We start from the raw sequence: 19,451 nt of genomic DNA, 5'->3' as shown, positions 1-19,451 counted from the left end.
AATTGACTTAGTGTTAGGCATCTGGCTCACTGGAGTGTTTTACACAGGGTTGAATGTTGGCATTAGAAAATGCTGTTATTATTTCATTTCACAAAGGTGTCCAAAAAGATTACGTTAGGGACATTCATTTTAAAGAATGCCTTGCACAAGATTTCCACAATCTTCCACTGCCAGGTAGAGTTCCAAACAAAAATGGAAAGGAAGAAGGACACAAGTAACATTGTAGAGGTGAAGATGCTTATCAGAGGATTGCAGTCTCCTTAATGGTAACATTTCCTCTTTCCATCTCTGAGAGAGCATTTGTTCCCTCAAGAACTGGAGTTTTTCACTCTGAGGTTGTGTTGCTATTTGCACGTAAAGGACAGAAATTACTTAAAAATATCTGACTTTGGGCACTGGGGTTAGTGTTATGTGTCTGCAGGGTGTGTGCCAAGCTGGCCAAGACAAGTGAGTGTGCTGACAAGTGAGTGTGCAGAAGAACCTGTCTCTCAGGACTCTTGAAGACTGCCGTTTTCTTTGCTGTGAACCAACCTGTTAGTCTGCTTAAGAGATCAGCTCAGTGATGTAAGCAGCTTCTTTTACCTCAGATTTACAGTACTTTCTTTCTTTTTTTAATTATCATGATGGTATTTACATGACGGTGAAACGTTGTGTTATACAAAACCAACAATTCGTGTGGTTGGGACAGAAGGCTGGCTTCTATTTATTTATTTACCCCCCCCCCCCCCCCCCATCACAATCTCTAGGTTTTAAAGTTGTTTATATGCGTAACGTGTGAATGTGTTTGTTGCAGTTTCGCTCATGTTTACATCCGAAAGTAAACACCTGGACCCCTCCCCACATACACCCTACAGTCCCACCCCTGAAACACTAATGGATTACTGACGAAGGTGTTCCTCATCCCGATACCACACTTAACTTTGTCAAAAGTAACCTATTTACCTCGACTGATGAAAATAAGCCAGACAAGGAATAGGCTATGTTATAGTTTTCCCTGCATAACGTAACCCAAAACTGCTACCTTTTTAACTGCAGTTTCTTCGTGCGTTTTTTACTCGTCTGGCTCCGATTGATAAGTCTGTACCGACACACTAGTGTGTTCACGATTGTGCTAGGTGTGTGCTATAGTGCTCACGCGTATGACTCAGTGTGGCCCTTAAGTTTGCCCCGTACACCTGGCGCATCAGACGATTCCTGGAGACGCGCGGGTACCAAATCATAACCTAGGATCACGCCACCGAAAACTTAAGTTGACTGGACTGGGAACAGCGAAATGACCTCAAAGTCTAAAGAAAAAGAAAAATCCGAGAAGGTTTTAGCTGCCGATAAGGAGCAGTTTGTCAAATCACAGGTAAGCTACACAATATGTGTAAGAGATGATTAGTGCTTCGTACGTAAAAACCTTCCCGTTTGAGTATTTCGTTGTGAACAGACTTACAAACAAGGATTTTATAATTATGAAATTCAGTATTTGATGGAGATAATTTCGAAACACTGTTAATGACTTCAGAGTATATTAATCAAGTACCTATCAGTCTTTATGTACTGTACAATCTTAGTAGGATAATAATAGTATTATGTTGGCGTTCATGGTGTCTAGAACCATTTCCTCATGCCAGACTAAAACTCACTAAGCTTGTTTGAGATTCTTGTCTGTTGTGCTTCTCAATGCATTGGGCGAGTCTGTCTCATGACTCTTTGGTCGTCAATTCAGTAAAATCTAGTTCTGCCCAGATATGGACAATCAATGATCAGTTGAACTAGGAACCACATTATGCGTGACCTTTTCAAATTGAAAATCGTAACATTTTCTGTGCCATCTCTCCTTCTAATATAGCTGAACAGCATTACCAAATGTGTCAACACCTCAGAGACTTCCCTCAAGGAGAAACATGCCCGCAGTATCCTTCATTGTTTATGACAGTAACATGAATGCACTCTCTTTCTGCATGTCCTGTGCACAGGAAAGTAAGGTAGAAGACATGTCTTATCCACAGGAATTAAGGCATTGGAAGAAAACAAATGTTTCAAGAGCAGGTTCTTGTGTTAAGCTGTTAACAGCAGCAGATGTTTTCAATTGGCTATTAGTGACTTAACTTACCCACACTAGACATCATCCTGGGCACTCACAAGGAGGGTGGGGCTGTGACTTTCTGGTCACACGCAGTCAGCCTGCCCCTGTCCAGCAATGCCATCCTCAGCTGGAAATACTGTCACATGGTGCACAAAGTCCTACGCGATGGGCATCTCAATGTAAGCATAACTACCTCTCCTCCAGGTGCCTCCACTCTTAGTCCAGAAAACTGAAGGAAGATGTTTGATCTTGCATAGCAGGCTGTGTAATTGGAGTATAATTATATTGAAAGGAAGGAAACTAATTTCATGTAAACCTTAGCTCAGCTGGCAATATGGCAATATGTTTAGGCCAATATCTGGCCAAGATGATGTCTAAGTGCACAGTGTCCTTATAATTACAATGGAAAGTTATTTGTTTGCTTCTTTTATGCAAACTTTCTTTGAGAATCTGTTTCTGTCGTGCTGGTGGCAGGGAGATGATCATTAAGATCTTTTGCGCTGGGTCTGGAGCCTTACAGGGACTCTGTTGTACTTCTTTGTGTTTTTACAGTCCCTGAAGGACACGTACGGGCACTGCCCAAGCATCAAACAGATGGGCGCACTGTGGGTGAGTAGGGCCAAAAAAAAGTGTCTCTGTGTGTGTGTCTCTCTCTCTCTCACTCTGTTCCTTCCCCACTGTAAAATGCTGAAAACATAGTGTAAATTATCGTGTAATTATGTGATGGATGACTGTGCTTTTTCCAGGGGAGTCTCCATGATCGATATGGGCATATTGTTGCCCTATATGTCAAGTTCTTGTGCATCAAAATTGAATTCCACAAAAAGGTAAGCTACTGTGTATCTCTCAACTAATCTAGTAACAACATCAGTAATATAGCCTAACAAAAAGCAACAATATTTGTATCACCGTCAATGAACTGTCACCTCAAAATGGGTGAAAGTTAAGTGGTGCCAGCCAAAGTTAGCTGCCAACCATACACATGTTGGTGTCAAGGTCCTCTCACACAGCTATTTCCTTTTCTGTCTCTCCCTGTCTTTTTTCCTCTAAAACATTCACAAATACACATGATACAACTCATTTTTATATCTTTCTCTTCCTCCCAGTACTCAGTCATCCCTGTGAAACTCGAGGCCTCTGAGGACGTCCTGGAGAGAGCAATGGCCATTGACATCAACAGAGTGTAAGCAGATAAGAACACGGATACAGAGGCATTTCCCAAGATAGAATGGATATCTGATCACTTTGACAAATAGGGTTGTAGGCCTATGCAATGAGCTAATTCTAGGAATTGTGTGTGTATGTGTGTGTGAGAGAGAGAGACTCTAGTTAATGTCACATGATTTTCTCCTCAGTTATGAAATGACACTAGAGGTTCTGGAGTACATGGATTCAGCTCTGAAGTTGGAGGAAACAGGTGAGGGGTTTGGCTGACCATTCTGCTAAAAAATATATATATATATATATATATATAGATATATAGATAAACAGGCATTTTGGAAATTAGCAAATGATGCACATTGTGTTTTGTATGTTTTCAATTGTGTTGTATGCAGTGAAATGCCCTTTTCTGTAGTATAGCATAGCACGTCTGTCGTTCTCATCATTTACTAAAGAGTGACTGTTCTGTCATCTGTCATCTCTATGTGCTCTCTGTACATCAGCGTTTGGACAGCTGGACACCCACAATATAAGCCCGACTGCAGTGGTGGCCCAGTGTCGCCTGGCCCCTCTGGTGCTGGTCATCCAGGACTGCAGTCCACTCTACCACTTGCTGGTCAAACTGCTCTTCAAACTGCACAGCCGTGAGTAGCGCTTCCGGATATGCCCCTATCTGTCCACAGGCTTTACTTCGGCTCTCTTACTCATATTGTCTGCAGGAAGCCTGGGCATTATGGAAATGGAGTTGATTCCCCCAAAGCACACATAGAAGACCTGAGAATGTTTTTGTCAATGCAATGCTAGTCATTTTTAATGAAGCATGCCCATGCTTTGTGTGTAGGGATCTTAAGCTGGGAGGTGGGCAGCTGTCTCACACTGTTGTGTGTTTGTTTGGTCATGTCTGCAGGTGTACCTGTGGATACGCTGCTGGCACATCGGGAACGATTCCGTGTCCAGTTTGAAGGGTAAAGTGCTCCTCAACCATGATCTGACTTAACCTTTAACCTTTCACCTCATTGTTCTGAGGCTGACACACCACCTCTTCTGTGTTTCAGATTGACAAAGTTCTTTGAGAGAGCCAGAGACATTGAGTTCTTCAGAAAAATCATTGAAATTCCTGAATTGCCAGAGGTAACAGAATGCTGCCTGGATGCTCCAGCAGAAACTGTTAACCCACATTGATAATAGATTACTGATTTTACATACACTGTTTGTATTTCATTTAATATTATGAATTTCACTTTTATCTTAACTTTTACTTTGATAAATTCCAGATGTCTATGGTCAACATCAGATTAATACTGTAAAAGATGTTTGTAACATTCGTTTTGGTTTGTGTGTGTGTGTGTGTGTGTGTGTGTGTGTCCAGTCCCCTCCAAACTTCCTGCGTGCGGCTGCATTGGCAGAGCATGTGAAGCCGGTGGTGGTCAGTCAGCCGGTCCCCGAGGAGGAGGAGCCTGCATGGAGTGAGGGTCCGGCCACGGGCTACCCAATGGTGAGTGAGCACTGCCTCTGGGGGCGGCGCTTCATGTTCATGAGAACATGAACAGACATACCTGTGAAGGTGTTCTTCATTGTACTGCATTGACATTCAGATTTTGGGAAAGTTTGCTTGTTCTCTGCTGTTCACAGCTGATTTACGTATGCAGGATAAAATAGCAGCCAGATGCTTTATTGAATTTTTTTTACAGCACTTTGCATACAATCAATTCCCCGAACCGTCAGAAGATGGATTTGAAGTAAGGTAAGCAGCCCTCATCTTCTGTATTTAACTATGAGAATGTATTCATCAAAAGAAAATGTACTGTCAACCGAATAATATAAAATCTACTGGCAATCCAGTCAACCTGAGATCTGGCTCAAATAAGGATAACCTTATGATCTATTTTAATAACCTCTTAATATTTATACACACACTATTATACTGGAGTTCCACTACTGCATGTGACCCAGCCATGAGTTTGTACCTGATTAACTAATAGGTATAAAGGGTGTGCACGTAATAAGCTGTGTCTGTAAACTCTGGTATTCCCCTCACAGAGAGTCAGAGGTGGAGAGCCTGAGGAAACAGCTGGAGGCTGTGAAGCCAGAGCTACATTCAGTCAAGGCTGAGGTAAAGTGTGTGTGTGGATGTGTTTGTGTGTTAAGGCACGCTAAAGCGCTACATAAGTTTAATTAATTAATTAATTAATTAATTAATTAATTCACCTCTTGGGCTCTGTCGCCCCCTGCAGGCTCAGCGCTGTGTCGCCCATCTGCAGGCGCAGGTGCGTCAGCTGGAGGCGGAGGTGGTGGACCAGCGCGACCAGAAGCAGTTGGCGCTGCTGGAGCGGGAGCAGTGGCGCATGGAGGTGGAGGGGCTGCGAGGCTCCGCCCAGGCCACCCAGTACGCTGCTGTGGAGGAGGCCGGGAGTGAGTACTCCAGCATAAACACCTGTACATACACATAAACATATGCAGACATACAGATACATGAACATGTGCATACACATATAACTATGCACACATATACACACACAAATACATACAAATACGTGCACTTATACATTCATACAAACTCTCACACATTCATACAAACAAACTCTCAAAACACCCACATGTATATATGCATATACATACACACATAAATAGCACAGATGAGATAATGCTAGGACTTATGGTAAATGTGAGGCACAAGGTAGGTTATTTCACAGATGTGATTGCAAAACTCTGTTCTTGACCACGTTGTGTGAGCATCACTTCTGTCTTACCCACCTGCAGCTAGAGCCCAGGCAGCACAGATGCACTTCTCCAGGCTGAAGGAGAAGCACGCAGAGCTGGTGTCCAGACACGCAGATCTCATGAGAAAGGTGCTGGAGCTCAACCACTGGAGCTAGCTTCAGATGTGTGTGTCTGTGTGCTTCTGTCTAGATTTGTCTGCGTGTATGCGTGTGAGTGTGTGTTGTTTGCTTGCATGAGTGCGTGTGTGTGTGTGTGTCCTTGTAAATGTGTTGGTATTGCCATTTAGAGTGTTCATGTGCATATGCATGCGCTCATACGTGCGTGATGGCTTTATTTGTATTGCAAATATATAACATGAAGTGTGTCTGTCTCTCTTTCTCTATATATGTGTGTGTGTTTTTTAAATGTGGTGTGTATGTGTGTCTCTGTCTCTCTTTATCTGTGTGTGTGTCTGTTTATGTGTGTGTGACTGTGTGTTTGTGTGTGTGTGTGTCTCTTTGTTTATGTGTATGTGTTTGTGTTTGTGTGTGTGTGTCTGTGCGTTTGTGTGCGTGCGTGTCTTATGTGTGTGTCTGTGTGTTTGTGTGCGTGCGTGTGTTTATGTGTGTGTGTGTGTCCTGCAGAATACAGAGACAATGAAGCAGCTGTCCGGTGCACAGCAGACCCAGGAGGAGCTGGTGAAAGGTAGACGCCAGATGGCTGAGGAGCTGGAGAGGGCGAAGATAGAGAACAGCTCTAGGGTGTGGCACTATTATATTTCACTATTATCACTATTATATTTCTATATTTCTATTTCTATATTTCTGTAGGTGCAACAGGGTTATCAAACCAGTCTCATAAAACAGTAACCATTAATGGTGGTGTTCAATGTTTTATAATACTTAATACTGTTACAGTGAAAGGTGTGAAGATGGGTGGAAATTACCTGTGAGGTTGAGCAGGGAATTATGGGATATGGTGAGGCAGCCCCGCCCGCAACATTTGAGGTCGGGAAGTTCGGTCTGGCATTGCTCCGTTTAGTTGGGGAGAAATTATGCCCGACCAGAAGCTGTTCAGACCAATCAAATTGTCAGGGCGGGCTTTATACGATGATGGACAGATGATCAACAGTAACATAATCAACCACGTCACCAAAGAGCGCTTAGGTTGAATTCGTTTTCAACAAACATGGCTGCCGCTGGAGAGCTGAGAGGTGTAGACAGATTCTGCCATCAAGTCTATTTTAGAAGACATCGACAGCGCATTCATTTTGAAAGAGGAACAGAGAAACGCGATCAAGGCATTTGTCGATCGAAAAGATGTTTTTGCCGTCCTTCCTACGGGATTCGGTAAAAGTTTAATTTATCAGCTGGCCCGGTTCACATACTATGTTGCTCTGATTAGTTGTAGGTCTATCCAATTGAGCGAAGAGGCATTTTTTTTCCTGGTTCGGTTGAAACACGCCCCATAATCACAGCCCAATGGAGCGGTATCAGACTCATATTCTGACTAGAATTATGAGTATGACAACATCAGGCTAGAGGCAGCCCCTACACTGTCCTTTATGAGCCAATCACCAAGTCTTATTCCACGTTCACCATGTCTTTATGGTTCTCTCACCAGTCATATTACTTTACCACTGTTTTGAACTTACTTACACGTTCTTACACAAAACTTACTTACATGACACCAAATCTTATCCTCTTACTCATATCATATTTCCGTTAGTCTCATCCCATTCTTACTACCATCACCTCATAAACTCTTCCTGCCAAAACTCAGCATTCACTCTCTCATCATTTTCTGCTGGTTACTATTTCAAAGACTGGATAACCAGAGAGATTAGGCCACCCCACATAGAATGAACCTATTACAGGATGATCCTCCCCATACAAAAAAATCTGTCCCCATCCCACATTTTCAACTTTTCCTCTCTGTGTAGTCTGTGTAACCTGTGTTGTGTAGATAAGCACAGTCTCGCTCCGGACTCAAATTTGCAACCTTGGGCATGGGAGGCGGGCGCGCTTGCAATGAGCCAAAAACCATGGGTGCTAGCATCTGTCGCTAGCTCACCTCTTAAGGTGTCGGGGAGTGAGGTTTACTCACTGCACACAACTCTACCTGCTGGCTACCATTAAACTCACCTTCCTTAACCTCACTCTTATTTCGGGGTCTAGTGCACCAATGTAGCCTGCGTTGTGCAGACAAGCACCGGACTCAAACTCGGTACCCGCTAGCAACTGCTACATCTGTATAAAATGATTGATTGGTAGTCTGATGGGCTTATGTACTGTTTATGGCGATGATGATGATGATGATGATGATGAGCTCCCTGTCCTTGTCCCCCTCAGCTGCAGGAACAGCAGCAGGAGATCGGTCGCCTGAGGAGGGAGGTGGAGAGCAGCAGGGCTGAGGTGGCCCACGTAAGCAGCAGCCTTCAGAACAAAGACCAGGCAGGTGTTCCCCCTCATCACACACAGTCACACCGCACTACACTAGCCTTTCACTGTCTGTCTGTGTCTCTCGCTCTCTTTCTCACACTCACACACACACACACACACACACACACACACACACACACACACACACACACACACATACACACACATACATCCAGACAATATTAGGTGTGTATGTGGGGGTGGGGGGCAGACAGGGATTTATTCACTAGCTTGGGCAGCACGGTGGCTCAGTGGTTAGCACTGTCGCCTCACAGCAAGAAGGCCCTGGGTTCGAATCCTGGTCGTTCCAGGCCCTTTCTGTGTGGAGTTTGCATGTTCTCCCCGTGCCTGCGTGGGTTTACTCCGGGTACTCCGGTTTCCCCCACCATCATAAAGACATGCATTGCATCGTATGAATATGAATGAATGTTGGTGGTGGTCGGAGGGGCCGTTGGTGCTGATTGGCAGCCACGCTTCTGTCAGTCTGCCCCAGGGCAGAGGTAGCTTAGCACCACCGGTATGACTGTGTATGAATGACTGCTGGACTCTGGACTCTGTAAAGCGACTTCGGGTATATAGAGAAGCGCTATATAAGATTGAATTGATTGATTGATAGCTTGTATCGCTGAATTTTAGAATGCCAGAGCATGGTCTGCTTTGAATCTACGTGAATATAAAGTGACTCGACCAATATTCAGTAATGGCATGAAATGCATGTTTACCCTTGAAGTGTATTCTTGAAGACCGGCAGCTGTATTACTAAGGATGTGTATGTTATGCTTAGACAGGAAAAATACAGGACATGCAGTCTTTACAGGGAAACGGCATGCTGCGAAGACCTTTGTCCTTTGAATGTGTGTGTGTATGTGTGTTTGTGTGTGTGTTTGCGAGTGTGTGTGTGTGTGTGTTTGTGTGTGTGTTTGCGAGTGTGTATGTGTGTGCATGTGATATTGTAAGATATACCTGTGACCTTTAGGCCTTGAGAGAGCCGTTAAAACGCATGCAGTAGGGCCTGCACAACTCCCTGCTCTTCGTGTGTGAGTGTGGAGTCCCCTAAATTGGGTGTGTCTAGGCTGGAGGGTAGCTGAACAGTAACGATATGCTGCAGATACTTTCCATTGTTTGTGTGAGAGTAGTCTTGTTAAGTGTGTGTTTGTGACTCAATCTCTAAGCTGGGGAGCAGTGGAACAGCAGACTGAAGGGCCTGTGTGTGTGTTGTTCCTAAGTGTGGGAATGTGTGCGTCTGTATGGCTCTTAAGAGTATGTGTGCTTCTATTAAGTGTGTCTCTCTGTCTCTGTCTCTGTCTCTGTCTCTGTCTCTGTCTCTGTCTCTCTCTCTCTAGGCTGGAGAGCAGATGAACAGCATGCTGCAGGGCCTGCAGGCTGAGCGAGAGCAGCTGAGGAGGTCTGTGAGGGAGCAGGAGGCCCAAATTGCCCAGCTGCAGCAGAGCACAACGCTGCAGCACTCACACGTGCAGCAGGAGAGAGACCGCAGCCAGAGGGAGATCGCAACACTGCAGCAACAGCTACAGGAGAAGGTTTGTGTATACATGCATATGTACATGTACACACGTTATAATTAAACCCGCATCTGCAGCAGGACACATTGCGAGACTGCAACATCAACTACAGAAGGGCACACACACACAGGCTCTCACACACACACACACACACACACACACACAGGCAGACTCTCACACACTTAAAGACACATGCACTCACGCACAACGACAGGAAGCCTGCTTAAGTATCATCATGTGCATTTTTCCTCTTTTCTAGGTTGTTGTTTTTCTAATTCTCATGTAAAGTAGTATTTATTGTTACACCATGCTTTTTTATTGCTCTTAGCTTGACTGTTCTCTCCCTTGTACGTCGCTTTGGACAAAAGCGTCTGCTAAATGACTAAATGTAAATGTAATGTGCCCGTAACATTCCTGCCCCCTGTTGTGAGATTGTCAGAATCAGGTTTTATTGGCCAAGTAAGTTTGAACAAACAAGGAATTTGACTTGGTAAAGTGACTCTCAGTGTGCTTACACAAAATATACAACACAATACAATACAATACAAACAAACAAACAGTGCAACAGTGCAATGGACTAAGGAGTTTAAGAAAGTATGTACAAGGCGGAATGACTATATACAGTAGCTGTGAAATGTTGCACAACAGTAGTGCAAAGAAGAAGTGGAGAGTGCGAGAAGTGCAGGGATAAATATATAAATATAAATATATATGCTACAGTGGGTTAGTTGTTCATTAGTGAGACGGCGAGGGGGAAGAAACTGTTTCTGTGTCTGGAGGTTTTTGCGAACAGTGATCTGTAGCGTCTACCAGAGGGGAGGAGTTTGAATAATTTGTGTCCGGGATGTGAGGGGTCTGCAGTGATTTTTCTTGCCCGTTTCCTGACTCTGGAGGTGTACAGGTATTGGATGGTGGGCAGGTTGGCACCGATTATCTTTTCTGCAGACCTGACTGTCCGTTGGAGTCTGTTCTTGTCCAGTTTGGTGGCCGATCCAAACCAGACTGTGATTGAAGTGCACAGAACAGACTCTATGACTGCGGTGTAGAACATGATCAGCCGATCCTGAGGCAGGTTGTACTTCCTAAGCTGGCGCAGGAAGTACATCCTCTGCTGGGCCTTCTTGATGATGGTGTTGATGTTGGGTTCCCACTTCAGATTCCGGGAGATTGTGGATCCCAGAAACCTGAAGGATTCCACAGCCAACACAGTACTGTTGTGTGTGATGAGGGGGGGCAGTGCTGGGGGGCTCCTCCTGAAGTCCACTGTCATCTCCACGGTTTTAAGCGTGTTCAGCTCTAGGTTGTTGCGACCGCACCACAGGACCAGCTGTTCAACTTCCCGCCTATATGCAGACTCATCATCATCACGGATGAGGCCGATGACTGATGTGTCGTCTGCAAATTTTAAGAGTTTAACAGATGGGTCTCCTGAGGTGCAGTCGTTTGTGTAGAGGGAGAAGAGCAGTGGGGAGAGCACGCATCCCTGAGGTGCACCAGTGCTGACTGACCGGGTGCTGGATGTTGTTTCACCCAGCCTCACCTGCTGCTTCCTGTCTATCAGGAAGTTTGTGATTCACTGACAGGTGGAGGCAGGCACAGTGAGCTGGGTGAGTTTGGTGAGGAGGACTTCTGGAATGATGGTGTTGAACGCCGAGCTGAAGTCCACGAACAGCATCCTTGCATAGGTCCCTGGGGAGTCGAGGTGTTGCAGGATGTAGTGCAGCCCCATGTTGACTGCATCATCCACTGACCTGTTTGCTCTGTAGGCAAACTGCAGAGGGTCCAGCAGGGGGCCTGTGATGCCCTTCAGATGGGTCAATACTAGTCTCTCAAAGGATTTCATGACCACAGACGTCAGGGCGACGGGCCTGTAGTCATTCAGCCCAGTGATGGAGGATTTCTTGGGAACCAGGATGATGGTGGAGCGTTTGAAGCAGGAGGGGACTTCACACAGCTCCAGAGATCTGTTGAAGATCGGTGTGAAGATGGGGGCCAGCTGATCAGCGCAGGCTTTCAGGCAGGAGGGTGACACACCGTCTGGGCCTGCTGCCTTCCTTGTCTTCTGTCTCTGAAAGAGCTGGTACACATCCTCTTCACAGACCGTCAATGCCGGTGCGGAGTCAGGGGAGGTGATAACAGGGGGTGCAGATGATTGTGTGAAGTCTGAGTTGGAGCGGGTGAGGGGTGTGAATGTGGGGATTGTTAATCTCCCCGAAGCATCTCTCAAGTGTAGGCATTAACATGCCTCTCTCTCACCACACACTGGGCTGCCACAGAGGCCTTTAGGATCCGTTATGCTTTAGGATCCGTTACTCTGTGGCCACGCAGTCGCTTCAATGCAGTCGTGAACCTTTCGAAGTTCTCAGTCGGTTGGTGGGTGTCGGTTGGTGGGAATCTTTGTATTCCTTCAACGATGAGTTTGACAGTAGTTACATTCTTGCACTTTTTTTATTTCTAATGTAAAATAGTATTTATTGTTACACTAGGTCTCTATTGCTCGTAGCTTGATTGTTCTATCCTTTGTACGTCGCTTTGGATAAAAGTGTCTGCTAAATGACCAAATGTAAATATAAATGTAGAGGCTCATATTTCCTTACTTCTTCTGCCAAACGTTTTTCTATTTGGTCCATGGTAAAAATGTAATTGCCGTGAGCACTGCCAACATTTTTAAATATGGCGGTGCTATTGTGAGATGAGGGAATGAAACCAGAAAAGTGAGATTACAGAAATGTTGTAGTTAGCGGACTAATTACAGCCCTGAGGTTTCCGTCGTCTCGACGGATAGTTGAAACATTTGGGAGGTGCACGTCAGGCCACGGACAGGTGCTCGGAAGGGCTTCGCAACGACGCAGAGGGCTCTGCGTGTCTGCCTATAAGGTCGACCATTAATTAGGCTTTACTCTCACTGGGTTCTGAATGCTGTAAATCATTATTTTTCCTTTAGGACTAAAACAGTGAGTGTCGACAGTAGAGATGAGGCTCATTGGCTTTTGGTCCATTGGTTACATTCTGTGCATTTAGCTATTTGTTTTTCCAAAGTTATTTTCTGCTTCTTTCTCTACCTTCTGTGTTTGGCCCCAGTTTGCTGTATGATGTCTTATCCTACTGATGCTGTGATTATCTCAAACATGTTAAGTAAAATTGTGTGTGTGTTTGTATTTTGTGTGTGTGTGTGTGGGGGGGTGTTAGGAGCGTCGTGAGGAAGAGCAGAGGCGTGAGATTGAGCGTCTGAAGAGAGAGCTAGAGGAGAAGCGTATGGAGGTGACCCATGCTCAGGGAGCACTGCAGTATAAAGAGACGGTGAGCCTCTCTTTACAGTTGAATAGCATGGTGGAGGGCCTGCCTTTTGTGTGTGTGGGTGTGTCTGTTTGTTCGTTTTGAATAGAAGATACTTACATACATCTATTGAACACAGGCTGGAGAGTAGTTCATGTTAATGAAGTATTCATGTGTGTGTGTGTGTGTGTGTGTGTGTGTGTGTGTGTGTGTCTCTAGGCTGGAGAGCAGATGAACAGCATGCTGCAGGGCCTGCAGGCTGAGCGAGAGCAGCTGAGGAGGTCTGTGAGGGAGCAGGAGGCCCAAATCACCCAGCTGCAGCAGAGCACAACGCTGCAGCACTCACACGTGCAGCAGGAGAGAGACCGCAGCCAGAGGGAGATCACAACACTGCAGCAACAGCTACAGGAGGCGGTTGGTCTATTCATACATTCACACCCATATTCACTCACTCACTCACTCACTCACTCTCATTCACACTCACACTTACATACACACACACACGTACACACGTACACACACACGTATGTACACTCACAGCTACACGTGAAGGCTTGTCTGTCCCCAAGCACACAAAAATGGTATATACAGTACTGTGCAAAAGTTTTAGTCAGGTGTGAAAAAAATGCTGTTAACTAAGAATGCTTTCAAAAATGGAAGTGTTAACAGTTTCTTTTCATCAATTAATAAAATGCAGTGAATGAACAGAAGATAAATCTAAATCAAATAAATATTTGGTGTGACCACCCTTTGCCTTCAAAACAGCATCAATTCTTCTAGGTACACTTGCACACAGTTTTTGAAGGAACTTGGCTGGTAGGTTGTTCCAAACATCTTGGAGAACTAGCCACAGATCTTCTGTGGATTTAGGGTTCCTCAAATCCTTCTGTCTCTTCATGTAATCCCAGACAGACTCGATGACTTACAGCATTTTTTTTTTCACTTTTACCTTTGCATCAAAATAATGCAAATGTAAGTGCCGGTTGCAAAATGCACTGTCATATTGCATGACCAATTTGTACACTGTGGTATCACAGCTATTTACCTCAGATAATTGTATGCACCAATCTTCATGTAATCCCAGACAGACTCGATGATTTACAGCATTTTTTCACACCTGCCTAAAACTTTTGCACAGTACTGTACATTGACAGGTTCATAGATATGCCTGTTGGTCTACTTGTTTGTGTCCAAACTATTCACATTCGTACATGTGTATGTGTAGGCTGGCCGTGAAGCTGAGCTGAAGCGAAAGCTGCAGGAAGAGCAGTTTGCCCTGCTGCAGTGTGCGGTGGTGGAAGCGGAGGGCATCGTGCTGGACGCCCTGGCCAAAGTGGACGACCCTATGCATGTGCGCAACACCTGCTCTCCAGACTACCTGGTCAACCGGGCGGAGACGACTCTGGGCTCTATTGACAAGATGCAGCAAAGTCATGCTGGCTACCTCAGAAACATGGATGGTGGGTTTCAAGATTCTATACTTTTTATACTTCTTTTCGATAAAATATATTTTGTGGCATCGTTATAGCTATAGAGGAGACTTAATAAATGAATGATGTATGGGTTAGTGTATGATATGCACAATGTTGTCTGACTGTCTGTTTGTGTGTGTGTGTGTGTGTGTGTGTGTGTGATATTTCTGATCTCTTCCATGTTTGTAGATGCCAGTGGATTGCTGCGGACTGTAACCCAGTTTGCTCACCTGGCTGCAGACACCATTGTCAACGGAGCTGCCACAGCACACTCCGCTCCTGTGGACCAAGCTGACTGTATGTATACACACACACTCTTCTTATTCACCAGCCTCAGTGTACTGGTGTTGTTTGAGGGCATGAATACACACTTGCATGTCATTTAATGTAACTTATCTCACCCCACTGAGAGTCTAGCGCTACCTAGCTGCTTGGGTTTTGCAGTAATGCCTGAGCGGCCTGTTCTCGTGCCCCCTGCAGGTCTGAATGATAACTGCAGGGAGTGTGCCACCCACTGTCTGCAGTTTCTGAAGGAGATGAAGCTGCAGCCCACGCTCCCTGGGGCCGAGCCCTCCGCCATCCGCTACGTGGTCCAGTGCATCCTCACCTTGGGACAGGTGAGCACATAGTTGATTTGTATCCTTAACAGATGTCACGTGACACCTGAGGGTCAGTCATGAGTGAAGTGTTGTATGTCTGTTCGGCATAGGTGTAATGCTTACAGATATTTCCATCTCAAAGTTGTGTGTTTAATTCACAGGCGTGTGCTAGACTTGTGTGTGTTAGACTCATATATTTATGTTGAACACACATTTAAAAAATTTGTGCTTAATGAATTGACTAATTTGATTAATGACTGCGGCATTCAGAAATGATATGGTATGCGTTAAATAAACAGGAATATGTTTCACTTATAAGTGGGGATCTGACTCACATGTATGCATCGTGTGTGGTGTGTTTTTCCATTGTATTTGACTAATAGGTGTGTGTATATAGGCATCACATGTTAACCCAGAGGTATGTTATATTTGCTGTTGTGTCATCTCTCTCTCTCTCTCTCTCTCTCTCTCTCTCTCTCTGTAGAACCTGCGACCTAAAGGTGTAGATGTCCAGAAGAAAGAGCTGGGAGACATTGTAGACAAGGAGATGATTGCCACTTCCTCTGCCATTGAGGAGGCTGTGCTGAGAATGAGTGTATGGTTTGACTTTAAACAGCAATACCAATGAAACTGAACATTATTATCCCTGAACCAGCCTGATTATGTCATCTGTTTGTTCCCGTAGGAAATACTGAACACCACCAAGAGGGACACATCTGGTGTAAAACTACAGGTCAACTCAAGGTCAGTCAGAGATGAAGAAGCCACAATTTAATTGGATACACCCATACAGCATATATACCTGCTGAATATGTAATTGAATAAGCTTTCAAGGAAACCCCACGTTATGTTATACTGTCACTAGAGAACCATGATTCCCCAGGCACAGAGTTCTGAGTTCCTAAAAGATTTGTTTCTTCTCCACAGCATCATCAATTCCTGTTCTGACCTCATGAAGGTAAAATAAGATGCTGTCTGTGAAAAACATAAATAATAATAATAGTAGTTATCAATAATAATCAATTGTTCCAACCAATCAGATGACCTCACATCACTTCCGTCTTCCCTGTCATAGGCTGTGCACATGCTGGTGATGTCAGCTACAGACCTCCAGAAGGACATCGTGGAGAGTGGAAGAGTAAGTCCTAAAGGCTTATAAAATGTGTTTAATGTTAGTATGAAAACAAATACAAAAGGCACTAAATAGGAAATATGACAAATGTCCTCTTAATTTTCAACAAAGGTCAGTGGGATGAGTGTCCAGGCATTACAGACCGAAACAGTCACATTCTTAATTATACACATAGTTCAGACTGTTTCAGGTCTGTGGAAATTTATATTCTGAATGTAAAATGTATTACGTGAATGTGTAATGCTAATGACGCTTGCTGTGTTGGGATTCGTAACATGTACGAGATGTCTCTGAGCTGTGTGTGTGTGTGAGTGTGTGTGTGTGGGGGGGGGGGGGGCTTTACATGCTAATGTACAGACACAGACCTAATACATATTCTACAGGCAGACGAGTCAATCCTCTTGAATGGCAGAAAAAAGAGCTTGTGACTGTTGAACTGCAAATTTGTGGATTGCATTAGGTCTGTGACCATGTGAATTTACTACACACCATCATCCTGTGAATAGTGTATCTTTCAGGTTTTTACATTTCAGTCTGACCAGTGCCCTATGGTGCAATACTCAGTGTGGTTCAGCTCATGCTAGCCACAAAACAGGAAACAGGAAGCAGGGCTGAAATGATCTGCTGGTCAGAGGTGAGTGTAAGGTGAGGATATGATGACCTTTAACTTTTCCTCTGTGCAGGGAGCGGCATCTGTGAAGGAGTTCTACGCTAAGAACTCCGTCTGGACTGAAGGCCTCATCTCTGCATCTAAGGCAGTGGGATGGGGAGCCACACAACTGCTGTATGTATGTGTGTGTCTGCGTGCGTGTGTGTGTGTGTGTGTGTGTGTGTGCGTGTATATGAGAATGATATATATATAGAGAGAGAGCATATGCATGTACTGTTTTGTTTAAGAGTATGTGTGTATTGTAGAGTGTGCATTTTCCTGTGTTTGCATATATCTCTGGCTGGATATACTGTATATGAAAGAGTTAGTGTGAATTAATTAGCAACTCTTCTGCTGCATGTGTGCGTGTCTGTATTTTCTAGTTCTCTAAGGACCAACTCATCTACAAATGTTTGGTTTGTGTGTCAGTGACAGTGTAAACCAAAAGACTGAGCTGAATTAGTACGGCTCATGTGCATACTGCCTTACAATTCTAAACTGCTAACATGTTTCACCTTCTGTCCATCCAGAGACTCAGCTGACAGGATCTCCTTAGACCAGGGCAAGTACGAGGAGGTGATCGTCTGCTCCCATGAGATTGCTGCCAGCACAGCACAGCTTGTCGCTTCCTCTAAGGTAGGTGACCCCACTGACCCTAGCCATGACTTTGACATTTGACCTCTGACTTGCTCAAGTTCTGTCATGTGACATGAAACATGTGGCTTGATTTGACAGGTGAAGGCGGACCGCAACAACAAGAGGCTGCACAGGTTGCAGCAGGCCTCGCGTCATGTGACTGAAATGGCGGCATCTGTGGTCACTTCCACCAAGGCAGGGCAGATGCAGATTGATGATATGGGTAAGAACTGAAGGAAGTTAGCTTAAACTACTGAGTATGTATCAGGCCTTGGCTGGGCTAGAGCAAGACTACAGTTGCCAGAGTTGTAACTGCAGTAATTACTAGCCTGTTAGCTGGGTTTTAGCTAGTTTATGTTTAAATATAATAGCTGGGATGAGGTTAGGTTGAGCTTAAGCTCTCCTGTCTTTTCAGACACCATGGACTTCTCTGGGGTGTCCCTGATCAAGTTGAAGACTGAGGAGATGGACACTCAGGTCTGTCACCTTTAGCTTCATATGGACCGCTGATTTAACCCAACACTCTCGAGTCTCCAACTACACACCTGTGCTGTGGTTCCTGCTATATATAACTGTTATGGCTAATCTCTTTTAAGTCTTTATAATTGATAATGTGTACAATAAGAGTGTTTATTTATTTATTTATATATATATATATATATACGACCGGTTATTTATATATATATGTGTGTGTGTTTGTGACAGGTGCGTGTCCTAGAGCTGGAGTCTCGGTTGGCCAGAGAGCGTGTGCATCTCGGGGAGCTCAGAAAGAAGCACTATGACCTCGCTGGAACTCCTGCGGACCCACTGCCCACTGACGTGGGTGACTTTAGCGACTTCCCCCCTCCACCTCCCCCCACGCTATTCATTCCCGAGTCCTATAGCAACAGCAACCCCTTCAGCCCGCATCCCTCCAGCAACCCATTCATCACAGAGCCCCCTGCCTCTGAACCCCCTCAGACCACTACAACTAAGAAACCCAACATCTTCCAGAAATCTGGAACCCTTCTAAAGAGTGCGGTAAGAGGGCCTATAATGAAACACCTTTGACCAAATGTAGTAAACCTATATTTATTATAGATCAGTGGATAAGAGTGTTCTTTTTTTTTTTTTATTGTTTGTTTTTTTACTGTTTTTAGCTCTAAAAAAGTATTGTACATTCTACAACTTATCATTGTAGCAGATCCTTTGAAATTCTTTATTTAAATTAGTGTTAAATTTGTTAAATTTGTACCTTGTTTTTTGTCTGTGTGGTGTTGCAGTTTAGGTGAGGAGAACCCAAAACTGAAGCAGGATTTTCCTTTCATCCCAATAGAGCCTTGGCCATGAAATAACCCAGATCTCATTTACTTGATCAGGATTGTCTTTGTAAACCAAATCGTATTTTAGATTCTAATATAATAAAGGCACTTTTACAATATACATCTGAATAATTGTTTGACTGCTACATAATTGTATATTCTCTTAATTAAATTCCATTATATTTTAATTTAGATGTTTCAAAAGCAAATCATGAATGTGTCCAAATCTGTTAAATAAAAAAAAATGTTAATTAGACTATTTTAGCATTTTGTCACTACATTGTAGCGAATTCTAAGGAGGGCCATGATACAAATAACTCTGTTCTGTCGCACGATGTGCCGATGTCTAACATGGATTATTTACTGAAATGGGTCATTAAAGTTCTACCGTACTTTTTGAAGTGCTGTAATGGTCTCTGTATTCCTATGCCATAGGCCCTATAGGCTAGTTAATGCCTAATAACGCAAAGCATTATGTTTTTAGACATAA

The 19,451-nt window shown here is 44.3% G+C and overlaps 1 protein-coding gene across 2 annotated transcripts; it reads left to right on the top strand.

Annotated features, from left to right (window-relative positions):
• Positions 1-805: 805 nt before the first annotated feature.
• LOC105900060 (huntingtin-interacting protein 1-related protein) lies at positions 806-19,297 on the top strand. Of its 2 annotated transcripts, XM_031578277.2 has the most exons (33): positions 808-1,351; positions 1,838-1,901; positions 2,111-2,253; positions 2,627-2,683; positions 2,821-2,901; positions 3,181-3,257; positions 3,430-3,491; positions 3,739-3,879; positions 4,143-4,200; positions 4,291-4,366; positions 4,605-4,730; positions 4,927-4,979; positions 5,276-5,348; positions 5,470-5,647; positions 5,996-6,084; positions 6,580-6,696; positions 8,287-8,388; positions 9,720-9,914; positions 13,086-13,196; positions 13,392-13,586; positions 14,398-14,632; positions 14,834-14,941; positions 15,125-15,261; positions 15,728-15,838; positions 15,929-15,987; positions 16,171-16,201; positions 16,319-16,381; positions 17,059-17,159; positions 17,555-17,660; positions 17,760-17,883; positions 18,076-18,137; positions 18,366-18,680; positions 18,923-19,294. In XM_031578277.2, the coding sequence occupies exons 1-33, from the start codon at positions 1,274-1,276 to the stop codon at positions 18,929-18,931; spliced, it is 3,537 nt and encodes a 1,178-aa protein (XP_031434137.1). In that variant the 5' UTR covers positions 808-1,273; the 3' UTR covers positions 18,932-19,294. The 2 variants fall into 2 exon arrangements, with proteins under 2 accessions (XP_031434138.1, XP_031434137.1); XM_031578278.2 differs by lacking the exon at positions 13,086-13,196 and having other exon boundaries at positions 806-1,351; positions 18,923-19,297.
• Positions 19,298-19,451: the final 154 nt, after the last annotated feature.

The sequence above is a fragment of the Clupea harengus genome, chromosome 12, assembly GCF_900700415.2.
Source record: "Clupea harengus chromosome 12, Ch_v2.0.2, whole genome shotgun sequence".
Lineage (NCBI taxonomy): Eukaryota > Metazoa > Chordata > Actinopteri > Clupeiformes > Clupeidae > Clupea > Clupea harengus.
Note: the sequence above shows the minus strand (reverse complement) of the source record. Positions and strands in the feature narration are given on the sequence as shown.

Coding starts and splice junctions, on each gene's coding strand:
- LOC105900060 (XM_031578277.2), top strand. CDS start 1,274: ATGACCTCAAAGTCTAAAGAAAAAGAAAAATCCGAGAAGGTTTTAGCT. Junction 4,201..4,290: donor TTCCGTGTCCAGTTTGAAGG/GTAAAGTGCTCC, acceptor TCTGTGTTTCAG/ATTGACAAAGTTCTTTGAGA. Junction 16,382..17,058: donor ACATCGTGGAGAGTGGAAGA/GTAAGTCCTAAA, acceptor TCCTCTGTGCAG/GGAGCGGCATCTGTGAAGGA.